Source organism: Anolis carolinensis, chromosome 2 (genome assembly GCF_035594765.1).
Source record: "Anolis carolinensis isolate JA03-04 chromosome 2, rAnoCar3.1.pri, whole genome shotgun sequence".
NCBI classification, from domain to species: domain Eukaryota; kingdom Metazoa; phylum Chordata; class Lepidosauria; order Squamata; family Dactyloidae; genus Anolis; species Anolis carolinensis.
In genome coordinates this window covers 9269438-9294631 of record NC_085842.1, presented here as the reverse complement: position 1 = coordinate 9294631, position 25194 = coordinate 9269438, and the positions used below count along the sequence as shown (strand labels likewise).

The following is a 25194-nucleotide window of genomic DNA, read 5'->3' as shown; positions in this document are numbered from 1 at the left end:
AAGCACAGGGTGGAAGGCACTCAGCATGAGAGAGAGGAGATGGATGGATGGATGGACCCCAGAGTGAGTGGGAATCCTCCTGTCCTCCAGATGTTTCTGCACTCCAACTTCCATCAACCCTTCCTTCACAGAAACACATGGGATACAGGGGATTGCAGTCCAGCAATACCTGGGGTGGGGTGGGATACGTGATTCCTGCCCTGTTCTGCTCAATTCATCCCATTTTAGAACGGACATTGACAAAATTCAAAGAAAGGTAACAAGAATGGGAAAACATAAACATTGTAAAGGCAGGAAGTTTTAGATTTGTAAAACGTCTGCATTTGCTCAGGAGACCATATGGTGGCCAAAACTAAAATGATGTGCTAAAGACGAACTAAAATGGTGTGTCCAAACGTATCTCTCCCTATTAACCATCTCAGAGATTAAGATTGTCCGGAGAGGCCCCGCTCTCGATCCCACCCCCTCCCAGGCAGGACCGGTGGGGATGAGAGACAGGGCCTTCTTGGTGGTGACCCCTCGGTTATGAAACTCTCTCCCTAGGGAAATTAGATCAGCCCCCTCCCTTCTGACCTTCAAGGGGAAAGTCAAATCCTGGTTGTGGGACCAAGTGTTTCCACAATGATTCCCAATGCGACAATGATTTCTAAGTGCAACAACAAACAAAGCGAATGACAATTTGGAATAGCTCCTGGAATATAATAATAATAGTAATAATAATAATAATAATAATAATAATAATAATAATAATAATAAACTTTATTTTTATATCCCGCCCCATCTCCCCAAAGGGACCTGGGGGGGGGGGGGGCTCACAACAGGGACAAGTCCGAAACAACGACACAGCATATTTGACAAAAACTTTAAACATTTCAACGATGCACAAAATAAAATAATGGACAATACATTAAAATCCAAGTAGATAAAATCAGAGTAATTAAAAGCAAACCAGCGTAGACAGGTTTCATAAAGTGCTGTATCATGGAAATGAGTAACAGTGATAAAGTGCCATACACTTTTAAAACATAAAGAAGTATTCTGATGACAGCTCTATTGGGCCTATTCATTCAAACGCGCTCTGGAACAACCATGTTTTCAATTCCCGGCGGAAAATGGCCTGCCTCAGGAAGGAGCTAACCTGATCTCCTTAGGGAGAGAGTTCCAGAGCCGGGGGGCCACTGCCGAGAAGGCCCTCTCTCTCCCTCGTCCCCACCAGCCACATTTGAGACAAAGGCGGGAGCGAGAGGAGTGCCTCCCCGGATGATCTTAGGGTTCGCGTTGATTCGTAGGAGAGGAGGCGATCACGGAGATAGGCAGGTCCTGAACAGTTTAAGGCTTTATAGGTAATAACCTGCACCTTGAATTGGCCCTGGAAACTTATTGGTAGCCAGTGGAGCTATTTAAACAAAGGAGTTGACCGTTCTCTGTAACTAGCTCCCGTTATTAATCTGGCTGCTGATCTCTGAACCAACTGAAGTTTCTGAACCGTCTTCAAAGGCAGCCCCACATAGAGTGCATTGCAGTAATCCAACCTGGAGGTGACTAAGGCGTGGACCACGATGGCCAAGTCAGACTTCACGAGGTACGGTCGCAGCTGGCGCACAAGCTTTAACTGTGTGAAGGCCCTCCCGGCCACCGCTGACACCTGAGCATCAAGTGTCAGCGCTGAGTCCAGGAGGACCGCCAAGCTGCGGACCTGCGTCTTAAGGGGGAGTGCGACCCCGTCGAGCGCAGGTCGCACCCTATGCCCCGATTGGCCGCACGACTGACGTGGAGGACCTCTGTCTTGTCAGGATTAAGTTTCAGCTTATTCACCCTCATCCAGTCCATCACAGGGGCCAGACAGCAGTCAAGGATCTGAGGGGCTTCCTTGGAGTTTGGTGGAAAGGAGTAGTAGAATTGGGTGTCATCTGCATAGAGATGGCACCTAACTCCAAAACTCCGGATGGCCTCTCCCAGCGGTTTCATGTAGATGTTAAAAAGCATGGGAGACAGAATAGAACCTTGCGGGACCCCACAGGACAATGGCCAGGGGTCCGAGCAGGAGTCTCCCAGCTTCACCAACTGGGAACGGCCTTCCAGGAAGGAGCGGAGCCATTGCAAAGCAACGACCCCAATACCCATTCCAGAGAGCCTTCCCAGAAGGATACCATGGTCGATGGTATCGAAAGCCCGCTGAGATGTCCAAGAGACTCAACAGGGTCACACTCCACCTGTCAAGTTCTCTGCGGAGGTCATCCACCAAGGCGACCAAAGCCGTCTCCGTACCATGACCGGGTCTGAACCCAGACTGTGATGGATCCAGATAGTCGGTCTCTATCAAGAACCCCTGGAGCTGCGAGGCGACCACCCACTCCTGAACCTTGCACAAAAAGGGAAGGTTCAAAATTGGCCGGTAGTTGTTAAGAATTGACGGGTCAAGGGACACCTTTTTCAGAATCGGTTTAACCAATGCCTGCTTTAAGGTAGATGGGAAAATTCCCTGATCCAGTGAAGCGTTTTTTATCCACACGAACCAATTTGCCAACCCCCCACTGGCAAGTTTTATTACCCAAGATGGGCAAGGGTCTGAAGCACATGTGGTCACTCTCACAGCTCCAAGGATCCCCTCGACATCATCAGGGTGAACAATCTGAAACAAATCAATTAACACTGGACAAGCAGGTGCCTCGGTCACCTCCACAGATACTGCGTTAAGGCTGGTGTCTAAGTCAGAGCGTATCCGAGCGACTTTGTCTGCAAAGTGATGGGCAAACTCGCCACATCGAGTTGTCAGGTGGCAAAGGGCAGCCCCCCCGTCACAAGGGTGGAGGAGCTCCCCCACCACCTGAAACAACTCAGCTGGTCTGTTTGTTGCAGACGCAATGCGGGTAGTCGAGAAAACTATCCTGGCTGCCCGCAATGCTGCGGAGTAGGCCCTAAGAGAGGCTCTAGCCCGTGCTCGGTCAGATACTTCCTGAGATCTGCGCCAGATGCACTCCAGTCTCCGTCTCGTCCGCTTCATCACAGCCAGCTCCTCAGAAAACCAAGGAGCTGACCTGACTCTGTGAGATGATAGGGGACGTTCAGGGGCGATCGTGTCTACTGCCCTGGCCATCTCAATGTTATAGAGATCAACCAAGACTTCGACAGGATCACCAGCCACCAGCCAACAATGGCTTCAAACTACAGGAAATGAGGTTCCACTTGAACATCAGGAAGAACTTCCTCACTGTGAGAGCTGTTCGACAGTGGAACTCTCTCCCCGGGGCCGTGGTGGAGGCTCCTTCCTTGGAGGCTTTTAAGCAGAGGCTGGATGGCCATCTGTCGGGGGTGCTTTGAATGCGATTTCCTGCTTCTTGGCAGGGGGTTGGACTGGATGGCCCATGTGGTCTCTTCTAACTCTACTATTCTATGATTCTATGATTCTATGATGGGAAAATCCCCAAGAGACATCAGGAATCCATTTGGATCCATAAGTCTCCTGGGGCGGACCATCTTAATCGGTCCACCACCCCTGCAGAGGGTTTGATCTGTGGTTAGTCTAAAACTGACCAGATGATGATCAGTCCATGACAATGGAAGAATATTTTGCTCTTCCACACTGATTTTTCCTCCGTCCACAACAAAAACTAGGTCTAACGTGTCCTGCCTGATGAGTTGGTCCAGAAATCATTTTTGACAGGCCCATGGCCGTCATGGCAAACATGAAATCCTGTGCTGCGCCAGAAAGGATGGACTCCGCATGGATATTGAAGTCTCCCAGCACCACAAGGTGCTGAGGCTCCAACACCAAGCTGGAGACCACCTCGGCGAGCTCAGGCAGCGAGACTGCTGTGTCGCGGGGTGGTCGGTACACAAGCAGAATCCCCAACCTGTCCCGGTTTCCAACTCTCAGATAGACACAATCAAACCCAGAAGATTGTGGAACGGGGCACCTAGTCAGAGAGATGGAATCTCGATAGACCACCGCAACCCCACCTCCCCGCCCCCCAGACCTGGCTTTTTCATCCAGGATTAAATCCTGGATGGCAGTTGTTTTACCATTTACGGATCTGGCATTTAACAGAAGGAGCTTGAGTCCAGGGGGACCGTCATGTAGGCTAGCTGACCTATCTCTCCTCAGGGTCGCAAGGACTCTTGTGCGCTTCTCCTTGGGTTGATAGAACTGATCGCGCCCTCTCCTACCCCACACAACCCCGATAGTGTTCCCCGGGCTCTGGAACTCTCCCCGCTCCCCATGGAAGGGACTAGCAGATGCAAGGTCTGAGGAGGTTAGTCAGCTCTCTGATTCTAACGAACCAGTAAGGGTGTTACTAAAAAGAGAAGCTGATGGGAAAAATGTGTGTGTTGATTGCTGCGAGATGTCATTTTGAATGTTTGAAGTAAGTGGAGGGGAGCTATTCGTTGATGATAACCATAGAATGGGAGGGGTCTTTTCTTGTAAGGGAGTTGAGGCCTGTATTGGACTAACAGAATCTCTCACAGAGACTTCCTGTGATGGACCTGGTGGGCTTTTGGGACGGCTTACATTCCCAGTGCTTGGAGTGCCTAATTTGAGTCCTGGGATAAGGGGGCAAATAATTCGGTCTCTAACCACTCTTTCAATATAAATGTCCCAGATGTTTAATTGAGGTTTATGTGCCAGGATCTCTACAGGTAATAAAGCGTCCTCAAATGTTATTAAAAGGACTGAAGAGCGATCCTGGCTATGATAATCTCTACGGAGCCAATTGATGTTACTAATTTTGACCTCTGCAGGGCTTCTTCTTAAAATCTGCTCAAGGACCTCCTCACTGTTCTGTGAGAGCACCATCTGCCCCTGTTTAGTTGAAAATTGGAGCCAGCATATTGGGATGTAAGGACCATTGTTCTTGTAAAAGGTCAAATTGTTGGCCGTCTGAGGTGGGAGAATTTTCTTTAAGCTCTTCTTGTAGAAGGTCCTCAGAGGGCCTTAAAGCTGCTCCCTCTTGCCCATTCCCTTTTCCTCGTAGTTCCTCCCCTCCCAAACCACAGTTTAGCTGCACAACATCCTCCTTTCCCTGTCTATCCTCCCCACCTTGTCCCATCCTAACTCAAACCCAGGATTGGTTGTCTCTGATTGAATTTGAACCCCGCCCATCTTCTAGGTTCCATGAGCAGCATTCAGGTGTCGAACGTCTTAACATTAGTGAAATCCCCATAAAAAGAAGATCAAGTTTCTTAATCATAGAATCTAAATTTTGAAAAATAAAAGAAAACAATCTTCCTAATAACTCGCATAAATGAGTTAACTCCACATTCCTCAACTCTTCAAAATTATCCATGTTCCAAGTTCTTCTCACTCTGTTCTATCCCTCTATATATCTCTCTATCCCTCTCAATAACAATCCAGTCCGGTTCCAATTATTCCACTCTATTCCCAACTTCCTTCCTCATTCAGACCTTCCAGCCATACCCTTCCTTCAACAACTTCCACACACCCTCTTATCGACACACTTCACCCTCAATGTCCTTCCTAGGGTTATCCCATTTATGTTAACAAGGATTTCTTGGCCCCAATTTCCAGTCTGTATTATTGGCACTATCTTCGAATCAGTGATAATTAGTATATCCTATAAACTCTTATTCCCAACTCTGACCCCAAAATTCAATCTCTGATTACACAATATAATAAATTAAATGGTATAACATATAACAAATAATATATATAAAATTTTGATGTGAGAACTTCTCTCCTTCCTGCGAAGACAGCAATGGCAGCGGGTGGAAGCCCTAACAGGCAGTTTATATTAGCAACACCAATTCATAGGTCTTATTATTTGTTTGCAAAGTATCTTCCTAAGCCGATAGTCTCCTCAGTCAGCTACAATTGTGTCCACAAGATGGTGTTGAGCTCAGGTAAACAGTGCGTCCAAATGTCAAGCTGGCAACAAGGCCTTGCACCAGCCAATAATGAAGGTCCTTTAGGGAGATAGGCAATGTAGAAGATGGACAGCAAACCCCAATGCTGCCAACAGCGATGGTAAGCTGTAGTTCTTAAAGACCACGTCAAAATTCCTGCAATGGTGGACAATAGCGATGTTCCAGTGGTCACATTACCCCTACAGCAGCAAGGTGGAAACGCTGGAGGGTACCAGGGCAGTCAGGGCAACAAGGATGCGGAAACGAGGACAACTGAGCAGTCAGGGAATAACAGTAACTGTAGCGGATGGCGAATAGCAGCTGCAGTAACAAGAAGGCCTCCAGAAAAAATGGGTCTCTAACAACAGCAGCGGCAGCAGGAGTAGAAGTCTTTGAAGCCTTTTAAAAGCCTTTGAAGCAACTAGCGCTGATAATTAGGTGTTAATGGCTTGGGAAACAGCCAGCCCCAGATGAAGGGCCGCCTCAGATGGAAGGCTGGCTGCCACGAGTAAAACAGGCAGGCAGGCAGCATTAGGCAACACAGAGCGGCCAGCCACAGAGCAATGGTTGGCTCCGAGGAATTCAAAGATGTGGGAGCAGTGTAAACCCCCCTCCCAAGCCGGTCATTAACGATGGAGAGGTTGGAGACCAGCAGTGGCCCTGGTGACAAAAAGTAAGTTCCAAACAGCAGCAACAGCAGCAGCAGTTGTTTAATATAGAGAGGCAGAATGAGGGAGCGCATTCCAGCAGCCTGTTGTAATGGCTGCTGCAACAGCTCTCTACCTCTTTTCTCCCGATCTTCTCTTTTCCCCTTTCTTCTTGCTGAGCCACGCAAAATTAGCCCCCAGGGCCTCCTCCGAAACCCTGGATGACCAAACAAGCGCTCTAGCTGGCAAGGGTAGACTCAGATGGGAGGATTCGCTCGGATTGTGTTTTCTCTTACCAAGCTGCTGTATGGTTCCTGCTACCTCTCCGCCATCTTGCCTATTGTGTTTGGGATTATGTGATTTTAAGTCATGGTTTTAAGTGATATGTTTGAATTATGTGATTTTAAAGTATATGTTGTTGTGTTTTATATGTATTTAAGGCACTGAATTGTGCCTCTGTTGTGAGCCACCCCGAGTCCCCTCCAGGGTGAGAAGGGCGGAATATAAATGTAGCAAATAGATAAATAAGCAAACAAATGATGGCTGAAGAGGTAGGAGGGAAGCCATCAAGTTCCTTGCATCCACTACAGACCCCTCTTTGGCCTGGGAGCCCATCTGCAAGGCTTTTATTGAGGGTCATCTGCCAGTTGAGCTGAGACTGTGCCCAACTTAAAGCATCACGCAGGTACTTCATCCACACTTGCATTAGTCTGCCAAAGCAGTTGATCTACTCTGAACTCAAGAACAGGAAACATAATGTTGGTGGGCAAGAAAAGAGATTTAAAGATGGGCTTAAAGCCAACCTTAAAAACTGTAGCATAGACACTAGAACTGGGAAGCCCTGGCCCTTGAGCGCTCTAATTGAAGGTCAGCTGTGACCAGCAGTGCTGCGGAGTTCGAAGAGGCACAAATGGGCTTAAGGGAGAAACGTGCCAAGAGGAAGGCCCGTCAAGCCAACCCTGACCGGGACCGCCTTCCACCTGGAAACCGATGTCCTCACTGTGGGATCTACATGATCTACATGAAGAACAGGTCTCTTCAGCCATCTACGGACACACCCCCAAGATGGAAGACAATCATCCTCGAACTACGAGGGATTGCCTAAGAGGAAGCGTACAGGATGACTGGCTGGGCCCGCTTACTTAGAATCATAGAATAGTAGAGATGGAAGAGACCTCATGGGCCATCCAGTCCAACCCCCTGCCAAGAAGCAGGAAATCGCATTCAAAGCACCCCCGACAGATGGCCATCCAGCCTCTGCTTAAAAGCCTCCAAAGAAGGAGCCTCCACCACAATCACTGCCAAACAGCCCTTCTCACAGTGAGGAAGTTCGTCCTGATGTTCAGGTGGAATCTTGTTTCCTGTAGTTTGAAGCCATTGTTCCGCGTCCTAGTCTGCAGGGCAGCAGAAAACAAGCTTGCTCCCTCCTCCCTATGACTTCACATATTTGTACATGGCTACCATGTCTCCTCTCAGCCTTCCCTTCTGCAGGCTAAACATGCCCAGCTATTTAAGCCGCTCCCCATAGGGCTTGTTCTGCAGACAGTTAATCATTTTAGTTGCCCTCCTCTGGACGCTTTCCAGCTTGTCAACATCTCCCTTCAATTGCTGTGCCCAGAATGGGACACAGTGTGATTCCAGGTGTGGTCTGACCAAGGCAGAATAGAATAAGGGGAGCAGGACTTCCCTGGATCTAGACGCTATTCCCCTATTGATGCAGGCCAGAATCCCGTTGGCTTTTTTAGCAGCCGCATCACATTGTTGGCTCATGTTTGACTTGTTGTCCACAAGGACTCCAAGATCTTTTTCGCACACACTTCTGTCAAGCCAGGCGTCCCCCATTCTGTATCTTTGATTTCAATTTTTTTCTGCCGAAGTGAAGTATCTTGCATTTGTCCCTGTTGAACTTCATTTTGTTAGTTTCGGCCCATCTCTCTAGTCTGTGAAGATCATTTTGAATTCCGCTCCTGTCCTCTGGAATGTTACCTATCCCTCCCAGTTTTGGTGTCATCCGCAAACTTGATGATCGTGCCTTCTAACCCTTCGTCTAAGTCATTAAGAAAGATGTTGAACAGAACCGGGCCCAGGACGGAACCCTGTGGTACTCCACTCATCACTTCTTTCCAAGATGAAGACGCATTGGTGAGCACCCTTTGGGTTCGTTCGCTTAGCTAATTACAGATCCACCTAACCGTTGTTTTGTCTAGCCCACATTTTACTAGTTTGTTTGCCAGAAGGTCGTGGGGGACTTTGTCGAAGGCCTTACTGAAATCCAGGTAGGCTACATCCACAGCATTCCCTGTATCGACCCAACTCGTGACTCTATCGAAAAAAGAGATCAGATTAGTCTGGCATGACTTGTTTTTGGTAAATACATGTTGACTATTAGCAATGACTGCATTTGTTTCTAAGTGTTTGCAGACCCCTTCCTTAATGATCTTTTCCAGAATCTTGCCTGGTATCGACGTGAGGCTGACCGGACGGTAATTGTTTGGGTCGTTCTTTTTTCCCTTCTTGAAGATAGGGACCACATTCGCCCTCCTCCAATCTGCTGGGACTTCTCCTGTTCTCCAAGAACTCTCGAAGATAATTGCCAGTGGTTCTTCCGCTAACTTCCGCTAGTTCCTTCAATACTCTTGGATGTAGCTGATCTGGCCCTGGGGACTTGAATTCGTTTAGAGAGGCCAGGTGTTCCTGGACAACTTGTTTCCCTATTTGGGGTTGGATTTCCCCCAATCCTTCGTCCATTCCATGTTGCTGAGATTGAAGATGGCTTTGTTTTTGTGAGAAGACCGAGGCAAAGAAGGCATTGAGCAGTTCTGCCTTTTCCCTGTCCCTTGTCACCATCACCCCATCTTCTCCTCACAGAGGCCCTATCGCCTCCTAGTTCTTCCTTTTTCTACCAACGTAAGCAAAAAAGCCTTTTTTGTTGTTTTTAATGCTTATTTTGCGCTTTAGCCTTGCAAACCTTTTCCTTACAGGAGTTGGCTATACATTTGAATTCTTCTTTGGTGATTTCTCCCCTTTCCACTTCTTGTGCATGTCTCTTTTGAGTCTTAGCCTGGTTAGAAGTTCTCTGGACATCCATTCTGGCTTCTTCGCACTTGTCTTATTTTTTTTCTTTATTGGCACTGTTTGCATTTGCGCCTTGAGTATTTCACTTTTAAAAAACTTCCATCCATCCTTAACTCCCTTGTCTTTTAATACTGGTGTCCATGGAATGCTGCTCAGTATTTCCTTCATTTTTTGGAAGTCAGCTCTCTTAAAGTCCAGAATGCGTGTTTGACTTGTCTTAGTTTCAGCTTTCCTTTGTATTGCAAACTGCAGGAGCACATGGTCACGTGCCCCGAAAGATCCGACCACTTCAACTGTATTGATCAGGTCTTCCACGTTTGTTAAGATGAGATCAAGAGGAGCCAATCCCCTTGTTGCCTCTTCTACCTTCTGGACCATAAAATTGTCTGCAAGGCAAGTGAGGAATTTGTTGGACTTTGTACTCTTGGCCAAGTTTGTTTTCCAGCAGATATCAGGATAGTCGAAATCACCCATGACTACTATATCTCTTTGTGCCTGTTTAGTCAGCTGTTGACAGAAGGCTTCATCAAGTCCTTCATCCTGACTAAGGGCGAAGCATGCCAAGAGGAAGCCGTGTCAAGCCAACCCTGACCGGGACTGCCTTCCAACTGGAAACTGATGTCCTCACTGCGGGAGAATATGCGGATCAGGAATAGGTCTCTTCAGCCACTTACGGACAAATCCTCATGACACCAGAATGAGGGGACTATCCTCCTCGGCCTACGAGGGATCACCTAAGTAAGTAACCTCTTCCCCCCTTCAAGAGGAACTCTCCAGAAAAGCCTCCTTTGGGGCCCCTCCCAAATGCCTCTTCAAGGCCTCCCTCCTCAATGGGTTTCTTGAGGCATGAAATGGGGAGGAATAGAATTTGAATTTTCCAATTGAGAGACAGGCTGATATACAGAAGACGCTTTACTCACTCTGAGCCTCTCTCCTGTTTCAGGGGAAGATGGCTCCAACCTGCTGATCTCCGCCATTCCTTAGGTCATTAGAGAAAGGGTCCCTGGTCCTCCCTCCCTTTATGACACCAGTGATTCCCCTTTCCTGCCATGAAACCCCTCCCCAGGAGGGCCCCCCTGAGAGAGACCCCCACGGAGGGAGGGAGGAGGAGATCCCATCACAGGAGGAAGATCCCTCTTCTTCCACAAGGCAACTACTGCATCTCCCTGGAAGCCGACCGGTCTGCCTGCCCTCCTGCCTTACTCCCTTCTGAGGCCTGAACTGTTGGACCTTGTCATCCAAAATGGAAATCTCTTTGACAGACATGTGCAACTGAGTCTGGTCTCCTCTGCCTCACATTCAACTTGGGGAAATTGATGGAGACCAGGCCCCCATTTGCCCTCCAAAGAGTTCTTCTCCCGTGTTGCATAATTGATGCTCCCTGCCCACATGAAGCCTTCCTCCACCTGTTTCTTCCCCGTTGTTTTGCCCAAATATTCTTTTCAGACTTTATATTATGACATGTCTTACAGTCAAGTTACATGATCATGAAAGCACACAGCAATTATATAAAACAATTCTATACAGTGATACCTTGACTTAAGAGCTTAATTCGTTCTGTGTCTGAGCTCTTATTAATCCGTTTTGGCCCTAAAAAACCTTCCCAACTTTTTGTTACATGTTTCTCAATAAGTAAATGCACTTTATAAATAAGTAATAATGTATAAATGCACATTCAGATGGAACAATAAAAAAGAAAGAGCAAGTTTAAAATGGAAGAAGCACAAGGTTGTGGTAAGGAAGCACATCTGAGGCAACAAAAGGTGTGTAACACCAACACAAAGCCTGCAGATTCATAGGGAACAATAAAAAAGACACATCCACTTGAAAATGATCTAAGCACAAAGTGGTGGCAAGGAAGCAAAAGCACAAAGTGAAGAGGCAGAAGCATCATTTTCTTCATAAAGTACTAATTCCAGCCTCCCTCTCTCTCTTACTCTCTCTCCGTCTCTCTTCACAAAGCCGAACTTACCAGGAATAAAAACTACACAAAATAATCTAACCCAAAGTTCCTCAAAGCGGACAAGGGCAAAGCAGACAGCAATCTCCCAAAGCAGACAAAGAGGCACAAGGCTGCCTCTCCTCGAAGCCCTAAAGCCCTGTACTCTCGCGCTAGTGCTCCCTCTGCTATCTCAAAATGCTCTTTGCATGTCAAAGCGAAAACTGGGCCGAGGTTCACTCAAAATGCTCTTAAGTTAAGACACTCCTGAGTTGAGGTTGCACTGTATTTAGTAAAAAGTATCTTCTTATAGTTTATATGGTTTAAGACAGGGGTCCCCAAACTAAGGCACAGGGATCCCGCCACTCAGGCACAGGGGTCAGATCCTTCCCACCAAAGTCCTTTCCCAGGCCCACGCTATAATCCTTCGGCTCACCCCACTACCACTGCTGCCATTCACAGCCCTGCTGCTACCGCCACCCCTGCTTGCTCTTTACCTCTGCTTTGCTTTCCTCTTTATCTCCCTCCAAAATAGAGGAATCCTCCACACCGCCTTCTTCCTCCTCAACTCTCCACTGCTTGTTTTCCTCTCTCTCGCCTCCCGCTCCCAAATGGAGGGAATCCTCTCCTCCCCATTCTCGCTCCCTCCAAAACGGAGAGAGGGAGGAGGCAAGGAGAAAAGGAACAAGTATTCAGAAAGCGTGGTGTAGTGCTTTGACTCTGGGACTCTGACTATGAACGCACTGGGTGACTTTAGGCAAGTCACACTCCCTCAGCCTCAGAGGAAGAAAATGTCAGAGCGCACGGTTTGGATAAACACACATGCAGCAGAAGATCAACGAAGAATCACTGGCACCAATAAAGAGGCTTAAGCCTGTCTGGCTATCTACAAAAAGATTTACTAACAAACGGAAAACTCTCAAGACAATATATTCAGAGAGGCAGAGAGCAGAGGGGGGAACAGATAACACAGCGAGCTATTTATAACCACCCCTGCTGTCTGATGCAATACACAGTTAACTCTTTACACCAGGGGTCCCCAAACTAAGGCCCGGGGGCCGGATGCGGCCCTCCGAGGTCATTTACCTGGCCCCCGCCCTCAGTTTTATAATATAATATATTGTATATACATATAAGATTGATAATAATATTATAATGTAATACAATATAACACTAATAATAATACCATATAATAATATTAATTATATATTCTATATTACATATAATATTACTAATAATATTACAGTATAGTGGTATAGTTCGATATAGTAATATATAATGCTAATATTGTGCTATGCTAATAATATAATATATTGTATGTACTAATAATTTGTAAGCCACTCTGAGTCCCCTTTGGGGTGAGAAGAGTGTGATACAAAATGTTTTTATTTTTAAATATTGTATTGTTCTTTCATTGTTGTTGTTGTTGTTGTTGTTGTTGTTGTTGTTTTTGCACTACAAATAAGACATATGCAGTGTGCATCGGAATTTGCTTGTATTTTTTTTTCAAATGATAATCCGGCCCCTCAACAGTCCGAAGGATTGTGGACCGGCCCTCAGCTTAAAAAGTTTGAGGACCCCTGCTTTACACACTCGCATAGTGGACAGCAGACAGCATGATGCAATCTCCAGCTCACATTGCAACACTATAACTCAATGACATTTAAACAACTCTATATACAATCATTCCCACTTCAACAGAAAACGTCAAACTGCCTAGGATTCAATCTTAACAAGGAAATTGTCTGAAACAGTTGCCCTAGGGTTGCCCTAAACCTGAAACAACTTGAACAACAAACTATATTCCGAGTCCCGAACAGTCTGAGGACCATGAACTGACCCTCTGTTTAAAACCTATTTCTCTGGCACAAGGATTGTGTTCCATACATTTGGAGAGATGAAGGATCCATGTGTCTTTATAATGGAGAAGAGGAGACAGGAAGAGAAAATTATTTACTGTTTTATATTCCCCCCCCCTCCCTCACTCCCGCATAGAGGGACTCTGAGTGACAAACATATGGTTCCATTTGATGGCGTTTAACATTAAAAAAATATTCAAAATGCATAAAATAAATACATATAAACTCTCTCGTGCAGCACAGAAGAAGTCAGTGGGCGGAAAAGGGAAACCTGGCTTTTCCAAAGGGATCATCCCAGTCTCATGAGGCCGAGAAGGGAGCAGCTGAGGCGAGGCCCACGTGACCTGCATCCCAGGATCCGAGCCCAGACCATCTCCTTTCACCCGGTTCAAGGCAGGTCACGTGGGGAGGGAGGGAGGGGGGAGGGAGGGGCAGGGCAGGCCCAGGAGAGGGCGGCGCATGCGCAGAGGCGCCGCCGTGGCCCCCAGAGCACCACAGGCCTCGGAGTGTCCCGCTCCCTCCCTCACAAAGGCCGGGCCGAAGGGGGGGGAGGGGCACGAAACGGGGGGGAAACGAGCCCCGCCCCCACTCACCTCTCCCTCCTTCTTCCCGCTCTCTCTCTCTCTCTCTCTCTCTCTCAACAAGGCCCCCCTTCGCCGCCGCCTCCTCCGGAAGTGAGCTCACAGGGAAAGACGTCGTCGGAGCCCCGCCCCCTCGCTGGACGTCCGCCCGGAAGGAAAATGGCGGCTGCGGGCAGGAAACCCATAGAAGGGCGGGGCTTCGCGGGAGTTGAACGGCACTGGAGCCTCAGAGAGAGAGAGAGAGAGAGAGACTCCTTTGTTTTCTCCACGACGCCCAGGACCCGCCAATGGGAATCCTCCTTCCTCTCCGGCGTCATCTGTCTCCGGGCACGATCTCCCCTGACCGTTTCCTCCGCCATTTTGCCACTAACGGTCATTCTACGGAACCACCAATGGGAATTCTCCTTCCTCTACTGCGTCATCTGTCTCCGGGCAGGATCTCCCCTGACCGTTTCCTCCATTTTTGCCACTAACGGTCATTCTACGGAACCACCAATGGGAATTCTCCTTCCTCTCCGGCGTCATCTGTCTCCGGGCAGGATTTCCCCTGACCGTTTCCTCCGCCATTTTGCCACTAACGGTCATTCTAGGGAACCGCCAATGGGAATCGGGCGTCACCAGTCTCCGAGCAGACCCGCCGGCGCCTTCCCGCCCCCCTCCCTCCCTCCCTCCCTCCGGCCGGCCTCTACTGCTGCTGCTGCCCAGTCCTGGCCGGTGAAGAGGCCAAACTCAGGCCCACAGGTTCCCTCTCTCTCTCTCTCTCTCTCTCTCTCCCGGTGAGTCTGGTTCCGAGGCCTCCTCCTCCCTCCCTCCCTCCCTCTCCGGCCCTCCCCCCGGGACACAGGCCACGACCCCCACCACGGTTCCAAGGGGGACAGGGAGACAGAGGGGTTCCCGTGGGTGTCTGGAGAAGAGGGATTGGGAGGGGATTCAGGAAGAAGGGCGGGAAATGGCCTCCACGAGAGGAGAGGAAATTGGGACAGAAGAGGAGGGAGAAAAGACATGGCTTTTGAGGGGGGGAGGGAATACAAGTAAATATAAAAGGGTGAAAATAACAGTGGATGCAAAAATGTATGGAATATTATGGGTCCACGGTATAACCAATGGTGTATATTTAAATATACAGTAGAGTCTCACTTATCCAACATAAACGGGCCGGCAGAACGTTGGATAAGCAAATATGTTGGATAACAAGGAGAGATTAAGGAGAAGCCTATTAAACACCAAGTTAGGTTATGATTTTACAAATTAAGCACCAAAACATCATGTTAGACAACAAATAGGACAGAAAAAGTAGTTCAATACGCAGTAATGCTACGTAGTAATTACTGTATTTACGAATTTAGCACCAAAATATCACGATGTATTGAAAACATTGACTACAAAAATGCGTTGGATAATCCAGAACATTGGATAAGCAAGTGTTGGATAAGTGAGACTCTACTGTATATATATTTTAAAAGAACTATATCAATGTCTACGGTGCAACTGATGAAGAGGACGGGGGTGGAGGGGGGAAGAGAAGCCTTGTTGTTGTTGTAGCGATTGCATCCATATCTTTAACCCAAGCCCTACTATTAGACACATGGCTTAAAATTTTGGAAGATCCAAATGTCCTCTGAGGCAGAAACAAACACAGAACCAGTAGTCTTGCCTTCCCACGCTACCCGGTCTCCTTCCCGCCTTCTTTTCCCGTTCTTTGCATGTATTTCATCTCATTATAACGACTGCCATATAGATCTAAAATATCCATTCCTTTTCTTAGTAAATTAGTATTGACTGGGTGATAATTCACTATGTTTGTTATCTTCTCTTCTTTTATTTAAATACTACACAAATATGTATTTGTATATATGTGTGTCGCTCTAAAATATCAAATTAACAAGGCTTGCAACCTTTTATATTCTAATCAAAGAGTGTTGATAGGTCAATTATTCAAAGTCTCTTGAATAAAGAGTTTAGAGATAGTACAAAATGTAACTGTATACTATTAATAATATTTTAGTCAACAGATCCTGCCGTGGTCATCTTCCTTTGCTTCTTTATGAATTCAATGAAGGGTTTCCATTCTTCTTGAAGTTTCTGTGTATTTGTTTGTTGTACAGCTAAAGTTAGTTTGTCCTTTTTGGCCATTTCGAAACCTTTTGTCGTCCAGTTTTCTGGTGTTGGCATGTCTTCTTGTTTCCATAGTTTTGCGTATTCAGTTCTTGCTTCTGTTGTCATATAAAGAAAGAGTCTTTCTTGATGGTTCCCGGTAGAAAAGGTTCTGGTCTTAATAGGATTTTTTACTCTAGAATAGTTTCCATGTCTCTGTGGATTTTTATTCAGAATTTCGTTAGCTTTTGGGCAAGTCCCAACATGTGTGTGTGTGTCTGTATTTGAGAGTTTTTCTGGAGTTTTGTACCATCTATGTATCATTTTGTTGAAATTTTATTTAATTGTGTGACTCCTTGTAAATTTTCGTCATTTTTACCAGAGCTCTTCCCATTCTCAAGTCCAAACCGGGTCTGTCATCATACCTTGGATCATACAGTTGTCATTTCTGCTGCTAGTATTGCTCAAAAGCCTGGTCCCACAACCTTTCTGCCTTTCTTTCACAGAGGAAATGTGGTTTTGGGCCGAGAATCTTGGAGTAGAGCCTGTGGAGGGATTTCTTTCCCTTGAAAGAAAGAAGAGGGAGGAAAAACATCTTGGATACGGTTGGGTTCTTCACCAGAGTGGTTCCAACATGGAGAGACCCAACTCACGTGGGCCTGAAGCAGGACCTGGGGGCAGTGGGGAATCCTGGGAAAGAACCAGACATGAGTCCCTGAGTGTGGACCTTGACAGCTCGGACACACAGCGCCAGCGCTTCAGGCAATCCTCCTACCAAGAGGGTGAAGGACCCAGAGGAGTTTGCAGTCGTCTCCACGATCTGTGCCGCCAGTGGCTGAAGCCAGAGCAGCACACCAAGGCCGAGGTGCTGGACCTGGTGACCCTGGAGCAGTTCCTGAGCATCCTGCCCCCAGAGATGGGGAGCTGGGTCCGAGAGTGTGGGGCAGAGACCTGTTCCCAGGCGGTGGCCCTGGCGGAAGGCTTCCTCCTGAGTCGGGCCGAGGACAAGGAGCAGGAAGGACAGGTGAGAGCATTCCCTCTGGGTTTCACTAACCTGGGGACTGATGGACAGGTTGAACGTACATCCTGCCTTTCTTCCAAGATGGGACCAATGTGGGGGATAAGCAAAGCCCTGCTCCCTCGGCCTCTTTCCCCACCTGCTCTGCCCCTCCATCTCTACCCTCAGCTTGGTTGATGCTCTGCTCAAGATAGAACATGGACAATGATGGGAGGGGGAGGGGGGCATTGGTTCCAAACTAGGTTCCCATCTCAGAGTTATTCTTTCCAAAAAGGTCTAGAGGTCTGTGATATTTCTGAACTTTTTCCAAACTCCTTCTGGAACGCTCTGTGCTCTTCCAGGCCCATAATAATAACTCCATGGAAGTCCCTGCACCAGAGGAATCTCCACCAGACACCACCCAGAGTCTCAGGCAGAAGGAGCTGAAGCGGGAAGGAGACGGGGCTGCCGCCTTGCAGGGTGAGAAGGAACTCTCCCGTGAGTTTTGGGGTTTTGTGCTTCAGGGGGATGATAAATAAATTAAATTATTGTTGGACTTGTTGTTGTTGTTATATGTACGCATTGGGTTGCTAACAGTGTGATTTCAGTTTGATTTGTAGTTTTCTTTCTTGTGATAGGACTGAAAATGCAGCCCTTCAGTGTCTTCCCAGGTGGGACCCTAAGCGAAGATGAGTCTTGAAACTGAGCTGGAAGACAAACAGACAGCAAAGAATCACTTTAGTCAATTGAAACACCAAGCCCAGTGCTAGTTTCAGTTGAACATTCTCACAGCAGGGCTTGCGAGATCAAGTCCTAAACCCTCACATTGTACATCTTCTTGGGCTGTTGAATGCGCCTGTGTTCTTAGGGCCGTGATAGGACTGAAAATGCAGCCCTTCAGTGTCTTCCCAGGTGGGACCCTAAGCGAAGATGAGTCTTGAAACTGAGCTGGAAGACAAACAGACAGCAAAGAATCACTTTAGTCAATTGAAACACCAAGCCCAGTGCTAGTTTCAGTTGAACATTCTCACAGCAGGGCTTGCGAGATCAAGTCCTAAACCCTCACATTGTACATCTTCTTGGGCTGTTGAATGCGCCTGTGTTCTTAGGGCCGTTTCCTCATCGGTCTCTTTATAGGACTGCAATGGTCACCTCTGAGGCCTGTTTATGTGACCAGCTTTCCACCCCTTGCTCTCTCTCCAGGGTCTGGAATGATGCTGTTGCCGAATCCTCAGTCGTTTCTCCCCCTTTGCGATGGAGTGGGATTGAGTCAGGTAAGCAGAAGGATTCCTGGGAGAGGAGGGCTGGGCCTACCGGGGTGCCTTTGGTTCCAGGCTTAATTATCAAACATCGGTTGAAACTGACAAGATTAAATACTTTTCCTTAGAAGTGGAATACTGAAGGCACAATTGCAAACATTTGCAACAAGGAGGGGGAAAAAATGAAGAGAAAACTAAAGAAAGCAGAATGGATGTTCAAAGAACTTTCAACGGAGCTATGATTGAAAAGGGACATGTACAGGAAATGGGAAAGAGGGGGATCACCAAAGAATGTAAACGAGTAAACCGCATAAGTCGGGAAAAGGCCTAACCATCTAAATCAGAAAATGAGGTCAGAAGAAGAAATGAGCCAAGAGTAGGGTCTGTGCCTGGAGAAGGTGGTGAGATGCTAACCAGGGATAGGGAAGAGTTAGAACATGGCCTCAGTCTTTTCCCAAGAGGAAATCGGTATTCTACCTGAGCAAGATGGAGAAATTGGGAAAATGCAACCCAAAATGGGTAAAGAAGTGATCCAGGAATACCTGGCCACGCTCAATGAATCCAAGTCTCCAGGGCCAGGTGAACTACACCCAAGAGTATTGAACTAAAAGCAGTAATCTCAGAACCACTGGCAATCCTCTTTGTTCATTTTTGGGAACAGGAGAAGTCCCAGCAGGCTGGAGGAGGCAAAGGTTGTCTCTGTCTCCAAGAATGGACCAAAAAGATGTCCCCTAACAATGACCATCCAGTTATCTTGACCTGGCCCATAAGCAGTTGGAGCAGCTGTTTAGACTCTCGAATGTTTATAAGGAGGGGATAGTTTGATGTGGATCAATAATCATTATAGAGGGAGCGGATCTGTTTGTTTGCTATGATGCACTCTTTATCGAACCAATTTTTGGATCTGACCCTGGGTTGCCTCAGCATTCTTTGCCAATCGTATCATTTTTAAAAGAAAGGTTTTATAAGGGATTCAAACCCGGTGATCGCTTCCTCGAAATCTGGGATTTCAATGATCATAGTTTCTATGGACAGCACTTCATAAGAGTTCAAGATATCTAGGCACACCCCCTTCATCTTAAGGTTCCGCTTCAGCCTAGTGTATTGTGGGTAGGCTTGTCCAGGTGGGGAAGTGCTGCTTCTCTCCAAAACCAGGGGAAGTGGGAGATAGATGATCACTAAGCAAGGAATTGTCGATACCAAATGAATGAATGTCGCTAGCTATGGAGGATGAAGTCAGAAGATAGTCTATGACACCAGAGTTCCTTGATGAGACCAATGTATATTCTCCAGAGTCAGGAAACTGAGTAAGTCCATTTAGCCGGGACAGGTTGAGCTGCATGGCCATTTTGGTCAGGCACTTTCCGGCTTGGTTGCACGCTTGGTCCTTAGAGTGTCGGGCTTCTGGTGTCAGGAGAGAGTTGAAGGGATCTTCCTCCAGGCCCTCTTCTCTCAATACATTTACCAAACTAGATCCTACCCTTGCATTGAAGTTGCCTGTTATCTTGACCTAAATAACAGGGAAGATGTTGGAACAGATCATGAAGAAGGCCGTCTGGAATCACTTAGAAAAAAGGCTGTGGTCACTGAAGGGCAAGATGGGTTTCTCCAAAACAAGTCATGCCAGACTAATGTGTTTTTCAGTAGAGTTACATGCTTGGTAGATTAAGGAAATGCAGTGGGTGTAGCACCTCTTGCTTTCAGTAAGACCTTTGGAAAAGCCTTCCATGGTTTTACCAACAACTAGTAAAAAGTGGGCTGGATAATACTCCTGTTCGGTGGATTTGTAATGGTTTGAGCGACAAAGGGTGGAGTGCCGCAGGGTTCTGTCCTGGGCCCAGTACTGCTCAACATGCGTATCATATTTTCAGATGACACCAGATTAGCAGGTATAGCTGACAGTCTAGAAGATAGGATCAGAATTCAAAATGGCCTGAACATATTAGAGAGCTGGGCCAAAACTAACCTAATTAATTTCAACAAGAATATATGTAGGGTAGTACACTTAGGAACGATAAAAATGCCATGCACAGGTACAGGATGGGCGACACCTGGCTTGACAGTCATTCATATGATGGGATCTTGGAGTGTTAGAGGACTACAAGTGGAACATGAGCCAACAATGTGATGCAGCAGCTGAAAAGAGTATGAGATTTTGGGCTGCATCCCAAGGAATATCGTGTCTAGATTGAGGTGACCTTCTTTCTGCTATGACGAGACCTCACCTGGAATAATACTGTGTCCAGTTCTGGGCTGGAACATGCTCAGATTCCATTCCTGATTCTACATATCAATTAAGAAATGGTTCTGACTGTGACCAACCCGTCGTCTCTAGAAAGCTTACAACTGTGTCATGGAGGCCTTCGCCCTTTCCTTTTCAAACAACCAACAGAAATGTAAATCTACTTTAAAGAATTTCTTGTCATTATTTTCCTTGACATGTGAGAAGGGAATTTTTTCTTCTTTCGCCAGGGCCCAATTGCCTTTGAGGACGTTGCTGTGGATTTCTCCCTGGAGGAGTGGGTTCTCCTGAATCCGGACCAGAAAGCCTTGCACAAGCAGATCATGGAGGAGATGAATGGGATTGTGGACTCTCTCGGTAAGGCTCCCTCACTGATGGGGATTTCTGTTTCAAAAGGCAGTATTAGCCTAAATCGTCACAGTCACTGAGGGTCTGCAGGGCAGGGCTTGTCTTAGAAATATATGAAATAATAATAATAATATAACATTAGCACCAATTCAGACTCAAGTGGGAAGATTTCCATAACGGGTCAAATCGAAGCCTCTCTCTCTCTCTCTCTCTCTCTCTCTCTCTCTCTCTCTCTCTCTCTCTCTCTCTCTCTCTCTCTCTCTCTCAGTGTTTGTGTGAGAGGCAAGGAGAGGGAGGAAGCAGATTGGCTGGAGAGAGAGGCCGGAGAATGGTTGATCAAGCATCAACTGTGGAGCCTCTCAGAATCTCACACAAGGATAGGGTTAGGGCTCTAGAAACCACAATGACACACATCGAGCAACAGGAAGAAGCAATGGGGATCGACATAATGGTGCCGCAAAGATGGCGAGACTTGGCAGAAGAGAAATGGCAATCGTCGGAAAAGCAGGCAAGGGTCACAGATTTTAAAAAATCTTCACAAGACTGAACTTTTTAGAAATTTAACTTCCGACAGTGTTGTTTTATGCAATTCTATATTTATAGTCAATTTTTTAGTAGTAAATATTTTTTGTAGTCAATGCTTTCAATACATTGCTATGTTTTGGTGCTAAATTTGTAAACACAGTGATTTCTCCATAATGTTACCATGTATTGAACTGCTTTTCCTGTCAATTTGTTGTAAAACATGATCTTTGGTGCTTAATTTCTAAAATCATAATATAATTTGACCTTTAATAGGCTTTTCCTTAATCCCTCCTTATTATCCAACATTTTCACTTATCCAGTGTTCTCCTGGTCAGTTTATGTTGGATAAGCGAGACTCTGCTGTTCTCTGAAATTAGGTATGGGATGTTCTACGTTGGAGCGGAAAAATCCAACCTTAAGGGAGCATGGGAAAAGAACTGGGATTGGGGGAGAGAAATAAAAAGGAGAGAAGGATGGTGAAATGGGTGGTAGTTGGTAAAGTCTAAAGCTAGAGAAAAAGGCAAGCATTTGGATGTGAAGGGAAAAGGCATCCATTCCCCAGAGAGAAGGAGACGGAATAAAAAACCGGGCTGGGCTGAGCAACAGGGAGCCTCAGGAGCGTATGTTACTCATCTCTCTCTTAGAGGCTCCAGGCAGACAACCAGGGTCCATCTTCACTGAACAAGGGGAGGGGAAAGGACAACATGCATATCTTTGTTTCTTCTAGGTCTATGTTGTTTTAAGGATCATTTCAGTCCACTTCTTATCCCACTTCCTTATCACTCACACTGAGGAATGATTGTTTCTGTTCTTCTTCACAGTAGATAACGGGGAGAAGAGCCATGTATGCACCAAGTACAGGAAGCATTTGGGACACAACGGGTGCCTTCATCGACACCAGCAAGCCCACAGAGAAGATGGAGGTTCTGCCAGAGAAAGGCCCAACAAATGCATTGTATGTGGGCAATGTTTTACCCAAAATGTGGCACTTGTCCTTCACAAGACACTTGATGTTGGGAAAAGCCATCTTAAAGGGAAAGTATCTGCAAAATGTGTGGTGAAACACAAGAAATTTCACACAGGTCAGGAACAATACAGATGCCAAGAGTGTGGGAAATGTTTTGCTTCCAGTTCAGCCTTGGTGAGGCTCAAAAGACTCGACACAGGAGAGAAGCCACACCAATGCCAGGAGTGTGGGAAATGTTTTGCTGAAAGTTCAGCCTTGGTGAGCCACAAAAGAGTCCACACCAGGGAGAAGCCATACAAATGTGAGGAGTGTGGGAAATGTTCTGCTTCCCATTCAGACTTGTTGAAGCACAAAAGACTCGACACAGGAGAGAAGCCATACCAGTGCCAGGAGTGTGGGAAATGTTTTACTTGCAGTTCAACCTTGGTGAGCCACAAAAGACTCCACACAGGAGAGAAGCCACACCAATGCCAGGAGTGTGGGAAATGTTTTGCTGAAAGTTCAGCCTTGGTGAGGCACAAAAGACTCCACACAGGAGAGAAGCCATACAAATGCCAGGAGTGTGGGAAATGTTTTGCTGAAAGTTCAGCCTTGGTGAGGCACAAAAGAGTCCACACAGGAGAGAAGCCATACCAATGCCAGGAGTGTGGGACATGTTTTACTTGCAGTTCAACCTTGGTGAGCCACAAAAGACTCCACACAGGAGAGAAGCCATACCAATGCCAGGAGTGTGGGAAATGTTTTGCTTACAGTTCAGACTTGGTGAGGCACAAAAGACTCCACACAGGAGAGAAGCCATACCTATGCCAGGAGTGTGGGAAATGTTTTCCTGTCAGTTCACACTTGGCGAGGCACAAAAGAAGCCACACAGGAGAGAAGCCATATAAATGCCATGAATGTGGAAAATGTTTTACTCAGAGTTCAGCCCTTAACCAGCACCAGAGAACACATACCGGCTAAAAAACAGCCATTGTGTGTAAATGTCTGATTTCAAACTTTGAGAAGTTCTGCGTCAGATTTGGTGGAGTCCCCGTTCTTGTCATTTGAACCTGTAAGTTGGAGGTCTGTTCTCTGGAGCAGCAGAAAGCAAGCTCTGTGTGACAATCCCTCAGAGCAGTGGTTCTCAACCTGTGGGTCCACAGATGTTTTGGCCTTCAACTCCCCTAAATCCTAACAGCTGGTAAACTGGCTGGGATTTCTGGGAGTTGTAGGCCAAAACACCCGGGGACCCACAGGTTGAGGACCACTTCTTCAGTGTCAGTTCCTGGAAGGTGTAGGAGACAAAGATAGGCTCACACAGCTTGTAGCTATGGAAAACTTTATTGAATCCGCCTTGCCAAAATGGCCGCAAAGCTTCTACTGCCCGTCTTCCGCTCTTTCCCCTCAGTATATTGGGTGGTTGCTTCCCTCCTCCCTTCACGTCTCTTCTTCTCCATTCACACCTCCCTTTCCTTTTGTCCTTTCCCACGTTTGAAGACCAGACCCCGTCATAAACCAGCCTTCCCAGCCAATGGTCTTCTTTATCCGATTTGTTGTAGTCAGGTGTGAAAAGAACAGCTTGGAGAATGCTGATCTTTTTGCATCCTGACATTCAGAGAGTTAAATATGATTGTCTTGTCACCTCGTCTGAAAAGAAATAAACCATATGTGATTCCATCACTTGTTCCTCTGGTCTTAGTTTCCAGCTCCATTTCCACCTTGGTTTAAATGTCCAGTTTGTGAACGTTGTGCCCCTACAGACACATCCTCTGTTTTCCTCTTTAGTCAGGACTGGTCAGCTTGAATATTGTAAATAGCCGTTATGGGAGGGATCCAGAGTTAGCCCCTTCCCTTTCAGACAGTGGCTCTCAACCAGCGGTCCACGGACTACCAGTGGTTCGCAAGAACTAAAATACGGTCTGCCTTCTAACCTTCCCTTCCTTTGCTTTCTTTTTTCTTGCCCTTCCTTCCCCTTTCTTCCTTCTTTCCTTCTATCCTTGTCTTCTTGTCCCTTCCTTTGCCTTCTTTTCTCTTCCCCTTCCTTCCCTTCCCCTCCTTTGCCTTCTTTTCTCTTGTCCTTCCTTCCTTTTTCTCTTCTCTTCCCATATTTTCCTTTGCCTTATTTTCTCTTCCTCTTCCTTCCTTCCCTTCTCTTCCTTTGTCTTCTTTTCTCTTGTCCTTCCTTCCTTTTTCTCTTCTCTTCCCATCTTTTCCTTTGCCTTATTTTCTCTTCCCCTTCCTTCCTTCCCTTCCTTTGTCTTCTTTTCTCTTGTCCTTCCTTCCTTTTTCTCTTCTCTTCCCATATTTTCCTTTGCCTTATTTTCTCTTCCCCTTCCTTCCATCCCTTCCTTTGTCTTCTTTTCTCTTGCCCTTCCTTCCTTTTTCTCTTCTCTTCCCATATTTTCCTTTGCCTTATTTTCTCTTCCTCTTCCTTCCTTCCCTTCCCTTGTCTTCTTTTCTCTTGTCCTTCCTTCCTTTTTCTCTTCTCTTCCCATATTTTCCTTTGCCATATTTTCTCTTCCCCTTCCTTCCTTCTCTTCCTTTGTCTTCTTTTCTCTTGCCCTTCCTTCCTTTGTCTCTTCTCTTCCCATCCTTTCCACTACCGAGAAGGAAGGCCCTGTCTCTCATCCCTGCCAATCATGCCAGCGAAGAGGGCGGGATTGAGAGCAGGGCCTCTCCAGACGGTCTTAGACTCCGAGATGGTTCATAAGGGGAGAGACGTTTGGACAGGTAACCCATCCAACACAGGCTGTGACCCTGTGCCCTGTTTGGCCTTGCGACTGACAAGGAAGACCTCTGCGTACAGATGACATTGAACTC

At 46.8% G+C, this 25194-nt stretch overlaps 3 protein-coding genes across 3 annotated transcripts in view; 2 read left to right on the top strand and 1 right to left on the bottom strand.

The window, feature by feature from the left end:
• Positions 1 to 25194, bottom strand: part of LOC107983768 (zinc finger and SCAN domain-containing protein 2-like) — a 98573-nt gene that overhangs the window by 6751 nt on the left and 66628 nt on the right. Inside the window, exon 1 of the mRNA XM_062973110.1 lies at positions 13976 to 14348. The gene's annotated coding sequence lies outside the window, so the exon portion shown is untranslated. Of the gene's footprint in view, positions 1 to 13975 lie in introns of the transcript that reaches the window.
• The window catches only part of LOC100557654 (zinc finger protein 124), a 34767-nt gene continuing 27536 nt past the window's right edge, over positions 17964 to 25194 (top strand). The window contains exons 1-2 of the mRNA XM_062973192.1: positions 17964 to 18328; positions 20786 to 20912. Coding sequence (XP_062829262.1) covers positions 18266 to 18328; positions 20786 to 20912 — 190 coding nt within the window. The 5' untranslated portion in view covers positions 17964 to 18265. The remainder of the gene's footprint in view (positions 18329 to 20785; positions 20913 to 25194) is intronic.
• Positions 21366 to 24051, top strand: LOC134297157 (gastrula zinc finger protein XlCGF17.1-like). Its single transcript, XM_062974277.1, has 2 exons — positions 21366 to 21411; positions 22250 to 24051. Exons 1-2 carry the CDS (start codon positions 21366 to 21368, stop codon positions 23353 to 23355), a joined length of 1152 nt encoding a protein of 383 aa, XP_062830347.1. The 3' UTR covers positions 23356 to 24051.